Below are 19,716 nucleotides of genomic sequence, written 5' to 3'. Positions count from 1 at the left end.
CATCTAATAAGATGTTTATACTGAATTACTTTTTTACCCGCCATGGCCTGGATGTTTTATTTCTAACTGAAACATGGGCTGGAACTGACGAGTCATCAATCTTTGGTGAACTTTGTCCATCAAACTGTTGCTTTATTAGCACTCCAAGATGTGCTGGTAGAGGAGGTGGGGTGGCCATGGTTTTTAGTAATCAGTTTAAAATACGGACAGTCTCTGCTGGAAACCTTTCTACATTTGAAGCGCAATGTGTACTAATAGAATCTGCTGCAACTCCGTTAGTATGTGTCTTGGTCTACAGGCCTCCATAGCCAGATAAAGACTTTATAAATGAGTTTTCTGACTTCATATCTCATTTCATTGCATCATATGATCGTTTGCTAATTTTGGGTGATTTTAATATTCACGTCTGCTGTCCTGGAAAGCCTATGGTCACTGAGTTTACTTATGTCCTGGACTCCTTTGGTTTTATTCAGCATGTGGATAAGGCTACACATGTACTTGGACACACTCTTGACCTTATCATGTCATATGGGTTTTCTATTGATAATATAAACATTGAAGATGCAAGTTTTTCAGATCACAAGCCTGTTGTATTCAATGCTATACTATCTAGCTCTATGTGTACTGCTAAAACTGCGGGTTTTTATTCTTGTTGCTTTAATTATCTCACTGAAAATCAGTTTTCTGACATGTATCATAGTAATGATGTTTCAACAGCAATTTCAGTTGCTGCTGAGCATTCTTCAAGCCAAGAAAATTGTATTTCTCTTTTTTTTCTATTCTTCATGCTCTGATGTTTTGGATTTGATAGCACCACTTAAATACAAATGCCCAACATTTAAACCACAACCATGGTTGGATGACTCCACTCGTTCGCTTAGACAAATTTGTCGGAAAGCAAAGAGGAGATGGAAAAAAGATCATCTTGTGGTTTTATTTGAAATCTTTAAAAACTGCTTGGAGAATTTTCAGAAAGCAGCTAAAAAAGCAAGAGCTAAATACTTCTCTGATATTATTAGTAAATATACTAATACCCCTAAAATCTTGTTCAGTACTATAAATTCAATTATTAATCCTCGCATCTCTAATGAAGTTGAACCATCTCTTGATATCTGTGAGAGATTTTTGAGTTTTTTTACTGAAAAGATTGATGGTATTCAATCAGCCCTCAGCCATTTCCATTCTATTATTCTGCTTGACAGTCCAGTTAACAGAGCTACTTTCAATCGTTTTCAGCCAGTTTCTCTTTCTGATGTGAGGAACTTAGTGATGCAGATGAAATCTACAACATCACCCCATGATGTTGTTCCTTCCAACATCATTAAAGGTTCTTTTGAGACTATTGGTCCTAGCATTCAAGTGATAATGAATTATTGCTTAGTCTCTGGTATTGTCCCAGCATTTTTAAAGCATGCAGTTGTCCAGCCGTTGCTTAAAAAGCCCAATGATGATGTAAGGCGTTTTAATAATTATCGTCCTTTCTCAAAATTGCCATTTCTTTCAAACATTTTGGAAAAAGTTGTCCTATCACAGTTACTACCTTTTTTAAATTCAACTCAGGTACTTGAACCATTTCAATCAGGTTTTACTACTCATCACAGCACTGAAACAGCTTTGTTAAAAATCATGAATGATTTGTTACTTTCAATTGATACTGGTGAAAAAGCAGTTTTAATTTTACTGTATCTGAGCGCCGCTTTTGACACGGTGGATCACAATATCCTTCTGTCACGCCTTGAACAGTGGGTAGGTGTTAAGGATACAGCACTACTGTGGTTTGAGTCATATCTTAGGTCCAGGACTTTCTCGGTGGCTATTGGCCAGTTTTCCTCATCATCTGTCCCTCTGTCTTGTGGGGTTCCTCAAGGGTCCATTCTGGGGCCATTACTCTTTATTATACTTATATATGCTTCCACTTGGAAATATAATTAGGAAATATAAGATTTCTTTTCATTTCTATGCTGATGATTCCCAGCTGTACCTTCCGTTGAAATCTAGACATTCTCTGTAGCCTCTCTTGGACTGTCTTGAGGTTATTAAATGCTGGATGGCAAATAACTTCCACCAGCTTGACAATGAGAAAACTGAGGTGATTATATTTGGTCCCTCCAAAACAAGAAACTCTATAGTTAGTCACTTAGATAATCTCACTCCATGGGCCCTATTTTAACGATCTGAAACGCAAATGTCAAAGCACGAAGCGCAAGTAACTTTGTGGGCGGGTCTCGGCGCTGTTGCTATTTTCCCGACGGGATAAATGGCTCTTGCGCCCGGCGCAAATCTAAAATGGGTTGGTCTGAAGTAGCTTCATTATTCATAGGTGTGGTTTGGGCGTAACGTGAATAAACCAATCAGAGCGTCACCCAACATTCCCTGTAAAAGCAGGTGCGCAAGTTCCATTATGGATTGCTATTATTATGGCGTATTTACCAGGCGCACGCCAGGAGCGGTTCACAGCCGAGGAGACTGATGTGCTTGTAAGAGCAGTGAAAGACAGAGAAGTTGTGTTGTATGGGGATGGGAGAAACCCACCCAAAATAGCGTCGGTTAAACAGGCGTGGGAGGAAATAGCCACAATTGTTTCATCAGCTGGCATCCCCAGGACGTCGCACCAGTGCCGCAAGCGCTACAATGACATCAGAAGACGGGGAAAGTCCAAGCTTGCCAGCATCAATCAGACACGCCGTGTAACGGGAGGTGGATCTGCCTCTACTCAGGACCTGACGCCAGCAGAGGACATCGCTGCGTCCACCCTCACCGATTTTTTTTCCTGGTTCTTGACGGACAAACCAATTTGTTAGATGTCCTTATATACATACATGTCTTGCCAGAAGTTGCCACTTTTGGGCAAACAGGTCTCCTTAATTATTAGACTACAATTAGCCTGAATAATTTGTAAGCTAGATTTATGCCTATTTTTTCACATCTTCGTGGCACACCACAATGATTTCCGTCATCTCATGTGTTAATATTTTTTAGTGTAACAATTTATGATTTGCAAAAATAACTGTTGCATCTGTGTAGATTACATGAGCAAAGTGTATGCGCGTTGTGAACGCTATACATTATGGTCAAGCATGCGCCCTTAAAAAAGCATAATGAACAACGCGCAACGCGCCACTGACTTTAGACTAGGTTTTTTCTGGTCAGTGGCGCAATTGTTTAATGGAACAGCAAAATAGCACCAGGGATTGTTTGCGCCGGAACACGCCTCCTTTTTTGCGCTGAACCGCCCAGGGAGCGCAAGTTCATTCACTAGTTTAGCGACGTGCTTCGGTGGAGGGAAAAGTGCGCTTTGCGCGGGTGCAAAATAGGAATGACACATGCGTCGGTGTACAAAGTCAATTGCGCTGGGTGCAAGATAGGGCCCAAAATGTTAAGTCACAAAAATGCAAAAAATGTAGGTGTTATTTTTCATTCTGAGCTGTGTCTTGAAAAACAAATTAGCTCAGTTGTAAAAAACAGCTACTATCAATTGAGAATCATTTCCAGACTTAAATCGACTCTTTCCTTTCAAGATTTGGAGAAAGTTATTCATGCATTTATTACATCACGGCTGGACTATTGTAATTCTTTATACCATGGTCTTCCTCAATCTTCGTTGGCACGTTTACAGATGGTTCAGAATGCAGCAGCCAAACTGTTAACTTGTACAAAAAAACGTGATCATATCACTCCAGTCTTAGCTTCTCTTCATTGGCTTCCCGTTTATTTTAGAATTCAATTCAAAATTCTGCTGATTGTTTTTAAAGCTCTTAACTGACAAGCCCCATCTTACATCTCCGATCTTGTTCATTTGAATTCAGCTCCTAAGTCCCTCAGATCAGCCAATAAAGCTCTCTTATATGTCCCACGGTCACGACTTAAAACGAAAGGTGATAGAGCCTTTGCAGTTACTGCTCCACGATTATGGAATCAGTTGCCACCCGACATTAAGAGTGCTCCTTTTGTTTTTAAATCTAGACTTAAGACACATCTCTACGTTTTAGCATTTCCTGCTTATTAAATTATGGATTAGTAACTGTTTTCTTGTTTTTTTCTTATTCTAATTTTGACTGTTATTTTTATTATTATTTTTATTTTATCTTTGTTGTATTTTATGATTGTTTTGTACTGCACTTTGTGTAAGCTGAATTTAAAAGTGCTTTATAAATAAATTTACTTACTTTACTTACTTGTGCCTTATGGTGTCCCCCAAGGATCCATCCTGGGTCCAGTACTTTTTCTTCCTCTATATGTTCCCCCTGTAACATCAACAGAAATATTAATATTTCATTCCATTTCTATGCAGATGACTCCCAACTGTACATCCCACTAAAATCCGGCAATCCCATGCAGCCCCTTTTAGACTGTCTGAAAGAAATTAAAATTTGGATGGCAAAATTTCCTTCAGTTAAATGAAAACAAAACTGAAGTTATTGTTTTTTAAAAATGGTATCCCTGCCAACCTTGGCCCCCTTGCCCCTTATGTTAAATCTCATGCACGCAACCTGGGTGTTATTTTAGACTCCCATCTTAATATGGACAAACAAATATCGTCTGTTGTGAAAACCAGTTTTTACCAATTAAGAATAATTTCCAAACTTAAGTCTGTTCTGTCATATAATGATCGGGAAAAAGTCATCCATGCCTTCATAACTTCCCGCCTAGACTATTGTAATTCGCTTTACTTTGGGCTCCCTCTAACTATGATGGCACGGCTCCAGATGGTCCAAAATGCAGCAGCTAGGATGCTCACAAACACAAAAAAGCATGAACACATTACACCTGTCCTGGCCTCATTGCACTGGCTTCCAGTCCAGTTTAGGATACAATTTAAAATACTGCTGATGGTTTTTAAAGCTCTTCACACCCTGGCCCCCAGCTACATGGCTGATATCATCCATCCCCATGTAGCCCCCAGGTCTCTTAGATCTTCCAGCCAAGGTTTTCTCCATGTCCCACGGTCTAGGCTTAAGCAAAAAGGTGTCAGAGCCTTTTCTGTTGCTGGCCCTCAGCTGTGGAACCAACTGCCACCTGACATCAGAAACGTCCCTTCAACTACAATATTCAAAACCAGGCTCAAAACTCACTTATTTACATTGGCCTTCCCTGTGTTTTAATTGTCTTACCCTGTTATGTTTTGTAATTAAGTGTTTGTCTTTTGATGTCATCTTAGCTTAAATCATTGATCTGTAAGTGTACTTACTTTATCTTATTATTCTGCGATTATTGCACTCTGTACACCACTTTGGTCAGTGCAAGCTGTGTTAAATGTGCTTTATAAATAAATTGTACTTACTTACTTACTAAAGAAAAGTGGTGTGTAAGAGAAGTTTTATGTTCTTTTTATGAGGGACAACTTGTTTTTGATTTTTAAAATAATTACTTATACTAATACTATACTATTAAAAATATTTATACTAAAACATTAAGAGATAATGTGATATGACAGTAATTGTTGAACAGTGATGTATTGAAGAGGATGTGTATTTAATAAAGATGTTAAACCTCTTCTCTTCTCTTCTCTTCTCTTCTCTTCTCTTCTCTTCTCTTCTCTTCTCTTCTCTTCTCTTCTCTTCTCTTCTCTTCTCTTCTTATTAGTTAATGAAATTAGAGACAGTGTTGTACTCCAGCAAAGCAGAAGAAGCAGAGCCCATGGTTCTCCAGGATAATTACCGAGCCACCCAGCCACTTAACCACAGAACTGTCCTGTCCTCTTTCATTCCTGGTAGGAGAAAGAAAGAAAGAATGAAAGAGGGAGGGGTGGGGGAGAGAGAATAGGGTTGTGGGAGGGGGACTATGTAGCTGTGCTCTTTGTTTACATGATTGTTTTTCAAAATTGCCTGTGAACATAGAGTTTATTGTAATCATGTGAGCCTGTGTGTGTGCCTAAATGGGAATAGCAACACAAAGCAGTAATAAGAGCCAGAAGATTAAATTGTTTCCAATATACGCAAATAACAGTATTACATGGTAAATGATCAATAAACACCCCCCCCCCCCCCCTCTTCCAATGATGAGTTGGATGCTCAGGTTTAAATAAATAGTTAATCTACATATTCTGTCATAATTTACTCTCCCATTGTCATTTAAAATCCATAAGACTTTGTTCATTAATGCTTAAGAATTCTCCATACACAACTCTTCTACCTTACAACAACAGTTCACAGCAATCATGTCTGAATTTTCTGAACTGTTAACAAGCGAATTGCGGCCCGTTGTCAGTGATCACCTGATCTGGCTATCCGTAACATGCAAACTGCACTTTACAGCATTTAATGACTGTGTCTGTGACTGTGTCAGAATAGCATTTCCTAGGCCTCTCCTCCAATACGAGTGGCGTGAATGCGATTCAGCATTGCTGCCCTCAATGCCTTCGGTATAATGACACACTGCCCTCTGTAAAGCATTCCATTCTGAATGTTCAGTTCATCACTGAATGGACAATACTCATGCACTGAGAATGACACATTTTCTTTGCACTCAGGCCAGCCAGTCTTTGCCAATCTTCATGATCTTTGTCAGCTCCTGCAATGCGTCGTCAGCTTTGGTCTCAGTTTCAACTTGACGGAGACTGGCATCAGTCACATTGAGGTGTAGGGATTGGTCTATGAATGAGAACACAGCCTCAACACTTTCCATGGTACTCACAGTATGTTGTTGTGGTCCGGGCTCATAGGACACTTATGTACTTCCACTTATCACTTATGTACATCACCGGACCTGGCTTGTACACAACATTCAGGTTGTAGTTTTGAAGTTGCTTTGGAGGCGCTTGGGAGCACTCAGGAGTGGTCAAGAGCACTCAGGAGTGGCAAATTGTCTCGAGGGGTTTATGGTCTATTTCAGCCGTGATTGTCTCCCTGCCATACAGATAGTGACGAAACCTTTGACATGCGAACCCGAGCATTCCTTCTCAATTTGGGCATAATTTTGTTCAGTTCGCGTAAGCCCCAAGAGGCGAAAGCCACAGGTTGTCCTTGCTGCAGCAGACAGCAGCCCAAGCCGTTATTGCTGGTGTTGCTTTGTATTGTCACTGGCTTGTCAATGTCATAATATTTAAAAATGGGCTTGTCCGTAATCATGCGTTTTATTTCTTAACTGTCTCGTCGTGCATAGGGAGCCAATGCCACGCTCGGTCTGTGACTCAGAGTCCAATCAGCAGCTCATTTTGCTTGCGTTTACAGATTTATGGTGCCACGGAAATGGCGAAGGGCAGTTTACACCATCTCATTCGCCCCCATGGTGTTCAGAAAGTTGTCATTAAGCTACTTTCATTGTCCAGTTTGTAGTGTAGAAAGGCATCGCAAATGTCCACCAGCGTGAATAGATGTGCTTTGGGTAGTTTTTCAGAACTTCTACCAGTGTTGGCATGTGGTAGTGCGATCTTTGAAGTGCTTGATTCTGAGGTTTTTGGTCTATACATATTCTTACTTTGTCGGGCTTGGACTACCATGTTGCTGATCCATGGTGTAGGTTCAGTGACATTTGGAATGTGTCCATCTCTCAGGTACTTATCCAGCTGTTCTTTCACTCTGGCTTTCAAAGCCACCGGCACGTTCCGTGACCTCACCTGACTCGACTGGGTCATTAAACACGCCATTGAAATTGTAAGTTAACTGTTGCTTTGTGAGAGGCGTGTCTGAGCATGCAACCAGTCTATGAAGCTCCTCTGGGATGGCAAATTTCCTTCTAGCCGTTCTAGCCACTCACATGTGTCACCCGAGAGTAGTAGCTCTTGATCGGCTTTGACCACTTCAAAAACTAGTTTGTGTTTGGTGCCGTTCATGATGCATTCTGTGTGAAAGCACACACCTCGGTGAAGGGACTGGTCAATGGAGGGAGACTTGGAGATGGAGAAGAACAATAAACACGGAAGACCCAAGGAGGACTCTTGATGGACGTGGAATTGACCAGAAGTGCCTCTACTGTTGAGGTAGATGAGGAAAGCATCCTGGGAAACAGCAATCACCCCACTTCAGGACCTCCAGATGTTCAGGAGATAACGGGTTGTGTTGCACTAACCACGGGTGCCCAAGGATGATATCGGCGGGGAATTCTCCAGAACGAGGAAGGAAATGGACTCAGTGTGCAACTGCCCTACTTGCAACTGGATGGGTCCCACGGAGAAACGGACATGTTTTTTGTTGAGGGGTTTGCCGATTATCGACTGGACTTGGTCATGGATCTTGGTGGATCTCTTCTGGAGGTTGAGCTGGTGGCAGAGCGAATCGGAGATTAAGTTCCATGCTGACCCAGAGTCGAGGAGGATGTGTACTGATAGAGAGACATAAGAGGCAGTAATGATTAATTTGGTAGTGAGTCGTTTCCTATTTACTGACTCAGAATGGATGACGCTCACCATGGTTCTTGGTAGACGAATTGGACATGCAGTGATGATATGTCCACCAACGCCACAATACAAGCAGAGACCCTGGGTCAGCCTCCTCGACCGCTCAGAGCATAATCAGACATCTTCATTTTCCTTCGTTTGAGATGATATAACTGCTCATCGATAGAGGACTTGCCATCTGGAACATCATGGAAATGAGTGTTGAAATTCTTCAGATTTTGTATGACACTACCATTTTGATTCTAGATCGTCCGGGCCCAGTGGAGCGCTCGCCCCATCAGCAGGGAGATAATTAAAGCAACTTTATATTTCTCAGTGGGGAAATGGTGCAACTGCATGTCTAGGGCCAGCGAACACTGCAGGAGGAATCCGTCGCAATCCTCCGCCGAACCAGAGTAGGGCGCTGGATTGGCCACGGGATTGGCCACGGAACTGGAGACCACTGGTGGTGAAGAAGCGGAGGTGACGGTGGATGCAGAAGTGTTGCCAGACAGTGCTTGCTTGAGTGCATCCATGACCTCCTGGAAAGAATCTGGAGAACTCATTCTCAACTGTGTTGGTCTGGTCTTCTGTTACGAAACAGAGACTCACAACAAGGATGACATCAATAAAACAAAGTTTTATTGACAGCATAAATATATGCAGACTGGATGGTGAGTATATCAGATGAGATGTAAATTAGATGAATGGAGAATAGGAATACTGACAGTCTTTATCGTTGAAGTTGGATGAGGAGGTTGTGGATGGCAAAGAAGATGGAAGCTGGAGCACACCTCGGTGAAGGGACTGGTTAATGGAGGGAGACTTGGAGATGGAGAAGAACTGTAGACATGGACGACCAGGAAGACGATGGAGACACTGAGAATCAGGAGAGACAATAGAGACAAGTAACATACACTGGAAACAGTTAAGTGGTCAAGAAGGTGAGTCCAAACAAGACCAGACAAAGTGACTGTGTGAGGTGTGTGCTTATATTAGTCTGTGGTGAATACGGAGGTGCAGGTGCGGGTGATTAGAACTCCGGTGACATCGAACGCTGTGATTGGGTGAAGGTGGAGCCTGGCTGATCTCTGACAATACCGTTTGGTTTCAACAATGTCAAACTACGTGAAATTGTTTAATCTGACATGGATGTGAAGATTTCAGTGCTTTGGCTGAAGGGAAGATCATAAGTGAACTTATAACTACAATTTCAGTCTGTTAAACACACAAAGCTCTTTTCTTTTTGAAACCTGACATATGAGCTATCTTTGCATAGAAAAGAGAAACTTAATGATTCTTCAACAAATTTGCCTTTTGTGTTACACCAAAATAACAGCATACCATTTTGGAATTACATAAGGATGAGTAAATGATGACAGAATTGTCTTTTTTGGTTGAATCGGTTTGTCATTGAAAAGATATGAATGTTCCTTTAAAAAATGGGCATTGTGCTTGTGCTGTGTCTAATTCTTCTTTGTTTCACTGTTCCTCTCTTCAGTCTCAGTTAAAATGTATACTGCAGGTAAGAAACATCTTATATTATACTACTTATTACATTATAATTCCTGTAGCTCAAACAGTAGAGCATGGCGCTAGCAACGCCAAGGTCATGGGTTCGATTCCCAGGGAAAGCAAGAATTGATCAAATGTAAAATGTGTACCTTGAATGCAATGTAAGTCGCTTCGGATAATAGCGTCTGCCAAATGCATAAATGTAAATGTAATTATTATAGTCTAAACATTCAGAATCATTTGTTAAATTGTTTTCATCATTTCAATCATCTCTCTTAGAAAATATCTTTAAGTTTCAAGTTTTTAAGTCACATGTTAAGGCCAAGTATGGTAACCTATTCAGAATTTGCCCTCTACATTTAACCCATCCAAGTTAGTGCACACAAATTAGGAGTAGTGAGCAGTGAACACACACACACACACACACACACACACACACACACACACACACACACACACACACACACACACACACACACACACACACACACACACATACACTCACACCTCAGTCATTTCCTGCCATATTGGGAATCAAACCTGCAACCTTCGGCTTACCTGTCTGACTCTCTAATCATTATATAGGCCACGACTGCCCCAAATGCAAATGTTTGCTCAATTATTACAGTTCTCTTGAGAAATGTAAAATTTTGTCTCTGTCTCAGGTGAAATCACAGCGATTGTGATCGGGTCACTGTGTGGATGTATAGGTTTGGCTGTTATCATCTACTTCATTGTGAAAACTTTTCGGTAAGAATTTTTAACAATTTGCATATGTCTCGTAAGCTGATTAGAGACATTATATATATTTTGGTACATTCTTAGTTATACACAATGTGTTCTGCTCAAAACTTACCAAGAATGTGTTAACAGTATCTGAGCATAATTCCGCAAATAACTTCCTGCTTTCTTAGTCTTATCTTAAATTCAGTTTACTGTTCATAATTGGGTGTACGTCACTAAACAACAAGATTATTGTTTTCCAGTGCTAGCTGATAGGAGTGTAATGTTTTCTTGAAGGGGGGACAATCAGGAATAAATAAAAGAAATTACGTCAGAAGTTTAAAAGAAATAAACGGTAACACTTTACAATCACAGTACATGAATAATAATGTATTACATGAATTAATAGTTAATTCAACATGAACTCATGATTAGTGAAGATATGAACTAATCATGAACAAATGAGGAGCTATCATGAACTAAGACAGGAGTCATAATGATTCATGCATGAATAACAGGAGCATTAATACATGTACATGTTTGATAATTAATGCATTAATTAACATGTATGGGTAAACTAAATCAAACAGGCTTTTCAAGAATGAATAACAAATATTTTGACTTTGAAATACATTTTAAAATGTATTATTATCATAATTTAAACCATTTTCATAAATATTACTGAAAGCCACAGGAATAGTTTTTCATTACTTTTACTGATCACCCTTATCAAACATAGAAAATACTAAGGGCCCTATCTTGCACCCAGCGCAATTGACTTTGTACACCGACGCATGTGTCATTCCTATTTTGCACCCGCGCAAAGCGCGCTTTTCCCTCCACAGAAGCACGTCGCTAAACTAGTGAATGCACTTGCGCTCCCTGGGCGGGTCAGCGCAAAAAAGGAGGCGTGTTCCGGCGCAAACAATCCCTGGTGCTATTTTGCTGTTCCATTAAACAATTGCGCCACTGACCAGAAAAAACCTAGTCTAAAGTCAGTGGCGCGTTGCGCGTTGTTCATTATGCTATTTTAAGGGCGCATGCTTGACCATAATGTATAGCGTGCACAACGCGCATACACTTTGCTCATGTAATCTACACAGATGCAACAGTTATTTTTGCAAATCATAAATTGTTACACTAAAAAAATATTAACACATGAGATGACGGAAATCATTGTGGTGTGCCACGAAGATGTGGAAAAAATAGGCATAAATCTAGCTTACAAATGATTCAGGCTAATTGTAATAATTAAGGATAAGACCTGTTTGTCCAATAGTGGCAAGACATATATGTATATAAGGACATCTGACAAATTGGTTTGTCCGTCAAGAACCAGGAACAAAAATCGACTGAAAAACTGAAAAAACTGAAAGACTGAAAAAAAAAAAAAAGACTGTGAAATCACCTTTACCATAATGTACAACATTACAACTTCACTTCTCTGTCTTTCACTGCTCTTACAAGCACATCAGTCTCCTCGGCTGTGAACCGCTCCTGGCGTGCGCCTGGTAAATACGCCATAATAATAGCAATCCATAATGGAACTTGCGCACCTGCTTTTAAAGGGAATGTTGGATGACGCTCGGATTGGTTTATTCACGTTACGCCCAAACCACACCTATGAATAATGAAGCTACTTCAGACCAACCCATTTTAGATTTGCGCCGGGCGCAAGAGCCATTTATCCCGCCGGGAAAATAGCAACAGCGCCGAGACCCGCCCACAAAGTTACTTGCGCTTCGCGTTTTGACACTTGCGTTTCAGATCGTTAAAATAGGGCCCATTATCTGCTATATTTTATCTCAAAAGGTCTCATTCTGTTTTGTGATATTCTCTTTCCCATCAAACTAAACCTACTGTGACTTATAACAGTTCCTGAGAAATCAGTTACCAAAACATAACCAAACAGGAAACATGCAGTAAAGTCAGGAAGTGAGGGATCGTCTGCTGGGATCCGTACACTTCTCTCTCCAGCCAGACACAGGCCGTGATGATACTGTACCTCCATTCTCTTAACTGGGCTGAATACTAGTTATACTAGTTACATGTGTATTTGATAGTAAGTTTATGATAAATCATGAGCTGAATTTGATAAGTAGTTAATAGTGAATTAATCATGATGTGCCCCCTCAAGTAAAGTCATGACACAATGATGCATTAACAAGCCATGAGTTGATGTTAGTGTATGGTTAGTTAATAATTAATTAAACATGATGTGCCCCCTCAAGTAAAGTCATGACATAGTTATACAGTAACAAGCCATTAGTTGATGTTAGTGTATGGTTAGTTAACCATGAGATAGTAATGCCGTGCCCCCTGAAGTAAAGTCATGACACAATGATGCGCTAACAATTCATTCATTACAAAATGAATAAACATACACTAAGAATCCTTATTCCTTTACACCCTTGGTACAAAAAAAAACAAAAAACAAAGATAAAAAGGATTTGTAGGCTAGTTCTTTTATTTATATTTATATAATTAAACATATATGGACTTAAAAGAAAGCCCAAACATACCTGTAAAGACACACATAAGGCATGTTTCCATTTAAAACAGGGCGCATCCATTTAAACAATTAAAAAATACAGTTAATTAAAGTACACACCTCCAGAAATATCCCAATACAACAATCATACAAACATGTCTTGAATTATTATTTCGGTTAACCAAAGCAGTCGACATATATTATTTGATGAAAATGCCAGCAATACCGAAGGAACACAACTTACGCGCTAGGAGCACCGAGAGCGCCACTAACGAGTGTCCCACCAGAAACAAACCCTACATACTGTTTTTCCGGGAAGAAAACTAGCCGTGACTAAACGTAGCCTAATTGAACTATAAAAATCTGAAAACGGTTTATATCAAATTAAAATGATTAGTGATAGTTATTAGTCTATTTTCCATTTTTGATTAGACAAATGTGTGTAATTAATGGCTCACAAAAATGGCTAAAAATCACAAAGCTGCAGATGGCAGATTATAATAGGCTATTACAGTTTAAATTATGACAGTATTAAATCACATGTTTAATTCAAAGTCAGAGTACTTCTTATTTATTCTTAAGGAGCCTGTTTGATTTAGTTTAACCATACATGTTAATTAATGCATTAATTATCAAACATGTACTAACATGTATTAATGCTGCTGTTATTCATGCATGAATCATTATGACTCCTATCTTAGTTCATGATAGCTCCTCATTTGTTCATGATTAGTTCATATCTTCACTAATCATGAGTTCATGCTTAATAAACTATTAATTCATGTATTAATACATGATTATTCATGTACTGTTATAGTAAAGTGTTACCAAAAAAAACAATATATAAACTACACAGATTATAGGCTTCCCAGAAAGCAAGCAACCATTGAAACAATGGTCAACATTCATGAAGTCAATGTTGATGTGTCAACATTAATTGCATCAAATTAACGTTATAATGTGATGTTGGTTCAGTATCACTTTTGCACCCGCAATTGCTGACACAATGGTGAGATTTCAAACAAAAATTAATTAAAATGTCATTGAATGAATGTTATGAAGTGATGTTGTTTCAAAGTGATGTTTGTAATTTAGGAAAATCTTGGATGTCTCCTAAGAACAGGTCATACATACACTATTTTGCCAAAAGTTTTGGGACGCCTGCCTTTACATGCACATGAACGTTAATGACACCCCATTCTTAATCCGTAGGCCAGGGTTAAGAGAACTCACCCTTTGCAGCTATAAAAGCTTCAACTCTTCTGGGAAGGCTTTCCACAAGGTTTAGGAGCGTGTTTATGGGAATTTTTGACCATTCTTCTAGAAGCGCATTTGTGAGGTCAGGCACTGAATACCTGGCTCGCAGTCTTCGCTCTAATCAGGGGCGTAGCAAGCTTTTCAAAAGTGTGGGGGATGGATGTGATTTGTTTGTTAACAATAAAAACGATGAATGCAATGACAGAAGGGTACAAAAGGTATAACATACAAGATATAAAAAGCTTCCCATTTAAATGAGTGATACAAAAAAAAACACTCGGAACACAGAAAATAGTCAAAACTCTGTTGTGAAAATATACAACAGTAGACTTGCTAAAGAATCAGAATCAGAAATACTTTAATAATACCAGGGGGAAAGTATTTTTGTTGCAAACTCCATATATACAAACAACATATATTATACAAACAACATATATTAAGAACAAAATATAAACATTATATATATATATATATATATATATATATATATATATATATATATATATATATATATATATATATATATATATGATGTCACGGGTGAGAAATCACACAACAAGGTAGCTCGTGAAAGTGAACCCCGGAGGGTGGATTTAATGTGAACACTTTGGGGAATAGGTGCAAACGGTGAAACAAACTCGTCACAATATATATTGTGACGAGTCTCTCTGGGCATATCAGCGTCGCCCTGGCAACCAACGCACGGCACCTGCACGACCTCATCACGGGCTGATCGGTCACAGCTGCACCCGATCAGCGAGAGGGTGTAAAAGCCGCTGCCGCTCTCACTTGAGCAGACACCCGTCTCATGCTGAACGTGCTGGAACTAATCCTCTTTCTCTTACCTCACAGAAGGCAGCGAGTGACCGACAGCCTGACTGAGCACGCCTGGACACCCACCTTCACGAGCACGAGGACTTCATAGGAACACCAGCCACGACGACAGCACGCACCTTTGTTTCACCGTTTGCACCTATTCCCCAAAGTAGACACAATAAATCCACCCTCCGGGGTTCACTTTTCACGAGCAACCTTGTTGTGTGATTTCTCACCCGTGACATCTGGTGGAGAATGCGGGCAACTGCATGAGAAATCACACACAAGTGTTTGCAGTTTTCACCGCACTCAAATATATTTTTTGTTCTCTTTCTGTTCACCACCCCAGCACTGATCGGTGCTCTCTCTTCCGTTGGAGATGGAAGAAATACAGAAGCGCCTCATCGAAGTCAGCATCCGCCAGCAGCAGATCGTGGAACATCTGGCCACTCGGCAGGGCCGAGCTGAAGAAGATATCGCCGCCCTTCATGCCCAGGCGGCCCAGCCAGTTCCACTACCTGACCCCCGCATACGAGCGACTCGGCTGCTGCCGAAAATGACGGATCACGACGATGTTGAAGCATATCTCCAAATTTTTGAAACAACGGCCAATCGGGAAGGATGGCCTATCGAAGACTGGGCTTCCGCGCTGGCTCCTCTCCTAACCGGTGAAGCCCAGCGAGCTTATTTTTCCCTTCCTCCCGCGATCACGAACTACTACAGGGAAGTGAAACGAGAGGTCCTCGCCCGGTTGGGGCTTTCTCCCGTCTGCGCAGCACAACAGTTCCATGAGTGGGAGTTTAAAGGTCGGATGCCAGCGCGGGCCCAGGCCGCTGATCTCGTCCGGTTGGCTCAACATTGGCTACTGGACGGGGAGCCCACCGCAGGTCAGGTAGTGGAACGAGTGGTCATCGATTGCCTCCTCCGCGCCCTGCCTCGGTCCCATCGTCAGGCGGTGGGTATGAGGAACCCCGCCACTGTCCTCGATCTGGTGGAGGCGATCGAGCTGGCGGATGCGGTCCACCAGCGGGAGGCCGGAGAGAGAGCGCCGCCATTTCCCCGGAGGGTGGTCCAGGAGCGACGCACGCCGGAGGGCACCTCGCGCGCAGTTGGCAGACCGGCAGTTCCGTTTCCGGTGGACGAGCCCATGCCCACCGCAGGACCAACGACGCCCCCGCGGGCTTGGCTGGCGGGCTGCATCGTACATCAGCGCGTCCCACCTGCGGCTCCAGAGGCGGACGTCCAGCTGAACGGTGAGCCCATCCGGGCACTTCTGGACTCGGGCAGCGCAGTCACCCTCATCCAGGCTTGTCTGTGTCCGCCTCACCCTGGCCAAAAGAGTTACCTCCCGATCACGTGTGTGCATGGAGACACCCAACAAGTACCCGCTCGCCGTGTGAACATCGCTGCCGCCCATGGCACCTGGCCCGTCGAAGCCGGATTGGTAGAGAACCTACCGGTCCCACTGTTGCTTGGAAGAGATTGGCCAGGGTTTGGCCGCCTGCTCGCCGCCATGGCTCAGCCCGCCAGCCCGGAACGGAACTGCCGCCGTCGTCGCCGGCCACAAAGATGTCGTCGCCGGCCGGCGCTGCTAGGTTCGGACAGCGGGAGAGATGGTGAGTCCCCCTCGTTAAGTTCTAACCTGTTCTATGATGTGTTCCAACAGGCCAGCGAGGGGGGCTCTTTTGCCAAAGAACAACGGGAGGACGATCGCCTAAAGCACTGCTGGGGTCAAGTTAGGACTGTGGACGGAAAAGACGTCCTCCCACGGCCCCATCCTCTCCCGCACTTTGTGGTCCGAAGCGGTCTGCTATACTGCGTGGCTCAGCGTAGGGGGGAGGAGAAGGAGCTTCTGGTCGTCCCGCGGACGAAGACGGAGACCATCCTCGAACTGGCCCATTCCCATCCGATGGCAGGTCACCTAGGAGCGGCTAACACCATCCAGCGGATCCGGGATCGCTTTCACTGGCCGGGTCTGGACGCGGATGTGAAGGGGTTCTGTAAGGCCTGTCCGACCTGCCAACGCACGGCGCCCAGGACTCCTCCCCCCAGCCCGCTGATTCCCTTACCCATCATCGAGGTGCCCTTCGAGCGCATCGGAATGGATCTGGTGGGGCCGTTGCCTAAGTCTGCCCGAGGGCAAGAACACATCCTCGTCATCGTGGACTACGCCACCCGGTATCCAGAAGCAGTCCCCCTGCGGAAAGCCACAGCGAAAGCCATCGCCCAGGAGCTGTTTCTGTTGGCCAGCCGGGTCGGCCTCCCGACCGAGATACTGTCTGACCAGGGAACCCTGTTCATGTCCCGGCTAATGGCAGACCTCTGCAGGCTGCTGGGGGTGAAACAGTTGAGGACCACTGTTTACCACCCGCGAACCGACGGACTCGTGGAACGCTTCAACCAGACTCTAAAACAGATGCTCCGAAGGGTAGCGGCGGAGGACAAGCGGGACTGGGACCTGATGATCCCCTACGTCCTCTTCGGCATCCGCGAGGTCCCGCAAGCCTCAACTGGTTTCACCCCCTTCGAGCTCCTGTTCGGCCGCCAGCCTCGGGGCCTGCTGGAGGTCGCTCGGGAGGCCTGGGAACAGCAGCCTGCCCCTCATCGCACGGTCATCGAGCACGTCACCCAGATGAGGGAGAGGATCGACCGTGTCATGCCATTAGTCCGGGAGCATCTCAGCAAGGCACAACAGGCCCAACAACGCCATTACAACTGGGCAGCCCAACCACGGGAGTTCCAGCCGGGAGACAGAGTAATGGTCTTGGTCCCTACGTCCGCCTGCAAGTTCCTGGCGTCATGGCAAGGGCCGTACACCGTGGTGGAGAAGGTTGGTCCCGTGACGTACCGGGTACGCCAACCGGGAAGAAGACGAACGGAGCAGTTATACCACGTCAACCTACTGAAGAAGTGGCAAGGGACCCGAGACCAGCTCGCCGCCCTGAGTCTCACCGATCCCGTGGTTGTGGACATGGACCCCCACCTGTCGGCTGCCCAGAAGACCGAGCTGCAGAACCTGGTCAGACAGTTCACGGATGTGTTCTCCTCTAGGCCCGGGCAGACCAACGTCATCCAACATGACATCAGGACCGCCCCTGGAGTCATCGTCAGGCAACGGCCCTACCGAGTCCCAGAAGCTCGTCGGCAGGCTATTGAGGAGGAAATCCAGGAAATGCTGAAGTTGGGGGTGATAGAACCATCTCGCAGCCCATGGTCCAGCCCCATCGTGATGGTACCCAAGCCGGATGGCACCCTCCGCTTCTGCAATGACTTCCGCCGGCTCAACGAAGTCTCCGAGTTCGACGGCTATCCCATGCCTCGGGTCGACGAGCTGCTAGACCGCCTGGGGAGGGCCCGGTACATCACGACCCTGGACCTCACCAAGGGATACTGGTAGGTACCACTCACTCCCTCCGCTAAATCAAAGACTGCTTTTTCTACCCCTAGTGGACACTGGCAGTACCGGACCCTCCCCTTCGGCCTGCACGGGGCCCCTGCGACATTCCAACGAATTATGGACATCATCCTACGGCCCCACCAAGCATACGCAGCCGCGTATTTGGATGACGTCGTGGTGCACTCCGAGACATGGGAGGAACACCTGGAACGTCTGCGGAGGGTGCTCTCGGAGCTCCGGCAGGCTGGACTGACCGCCAACCCCCGCAAATGCCACCTCGCGCTCTCTGAGGCAAAGTACCTGGGGTTCCAGGTTGGCCGGGGCCTCATCAGGCCCCAGGAGAAGAAGGTGGAAGCCATCCGCAACGCACCCAAACCACAAACAAAATCCCAGGTACGCGCCTTTTTGGGGTTGGCGGGGTACTATCGCTGTTTCATCCCCAACTTCTCCTCTTTAGCCGCCCCCCTGACAGACCTGACCAGGAAGGGGCAGCCCGAGAAGACCTGTTGGACGTCGGCCGCCGAAGAGGCCTTCGCCCAACTCAAGACGTCCCTGACAGCTTCTCCAGTACTCCGCGCCCCTGACTTCGGCTGCCCCTTCCTGCTGCAAACGGATGCTTCCGACACCGGACTGGGAGCCGTCCTATCCCAAGTCCAGGAGGGTGAGGAACATCCCATACTTTACATCAGCAGAAAGCTGTCCCCGGCAGAGAAGAACTACGCCGCCGTCGAGAAGGAGGCCCTGGCCATCAAGTGGGCAGTCCTGGAGCTGCGGTACTACCTCTTCGGCCGTAAGTTCACCCTGCTGACCGACCATGCTCCTCTCCAGTGGATGGCCCGGGCGAAGGATACCAACGCCAGGGTGACCCGCTGGTTTCTCGCGCTCCAGGACTTCCACTTCGAAGTACGACATCGGGCCGGGGCCGCCAACGCTGATGGACTCTCGCGGATGTGGGCAGCTTTTTCAGGTCTGTCAGGGGTCATTCCCCACCCACCCCTTGTTTCACCCCTACTGTCTCCTCTCGTTCCCAGGGCCAGAACGACGCTTGGGGGGGGGGGTTGTGACGAGTCTCTCTGGGCATATCAGCGTCGCCCTGGCAACCAACGCACGGCACCTGCACGACCTCATCACGGGCTGATCGGTCACAGCTGCACCCGATCAGCGAGAGGGTGTAAAAGCCGCTGCCGCTCTCACTTGAGCAGA

At 44.6% G+C, this 19,716-nt stretch overlaps 1 protein-coding gene across 4 annotated transcripts in view; it reads left to right on the top strand.

The window, feature by feature from the left end:
• Window positions 1–19,716, top strand: part of ca14 (carbonic anhydrase XIV) — an 80,859-nt gene that overhangs the window by 44,993 nt on the left and 16,150 nt on the right. For all 4 annotated transcript variants that reach the window (XM_079837433.1, XM_079837435.1, XM_079837434.1 and 1 more), the window contains 3 exons: window positions 5,584–5,710; window positions 9,816–9,839; window positions 10,495–10,579. In XM_079837433.1, the coding sequence (XP_079693559.1) occupies window positions 5,584–5,710; window positions 9,816–9,839; window positions 10,495–10,579 (236 nt within the window). The remainder of the gene's footprint in view (window positions 1–5,583; window positions 5,711–9,815; window positions 9,840–10,494; window positions 10,580–19,716) is intronic.

This window comes from Gobio gobio (assembly GCF_949357685.1).
Source record: "Gobio gobio genome assembly, chromosome: 15".
Lineage (NCBI taxonomy): Eukaryota > Metazoa > Chordata > Actinopteri > Cypriniformes > Gobionidae > Gobio > Gobio gobio.
Note: the sequence above shows the minus strand (reverse complement) of the source record. Positions and strands in the feature narration are given on the sequence as shown.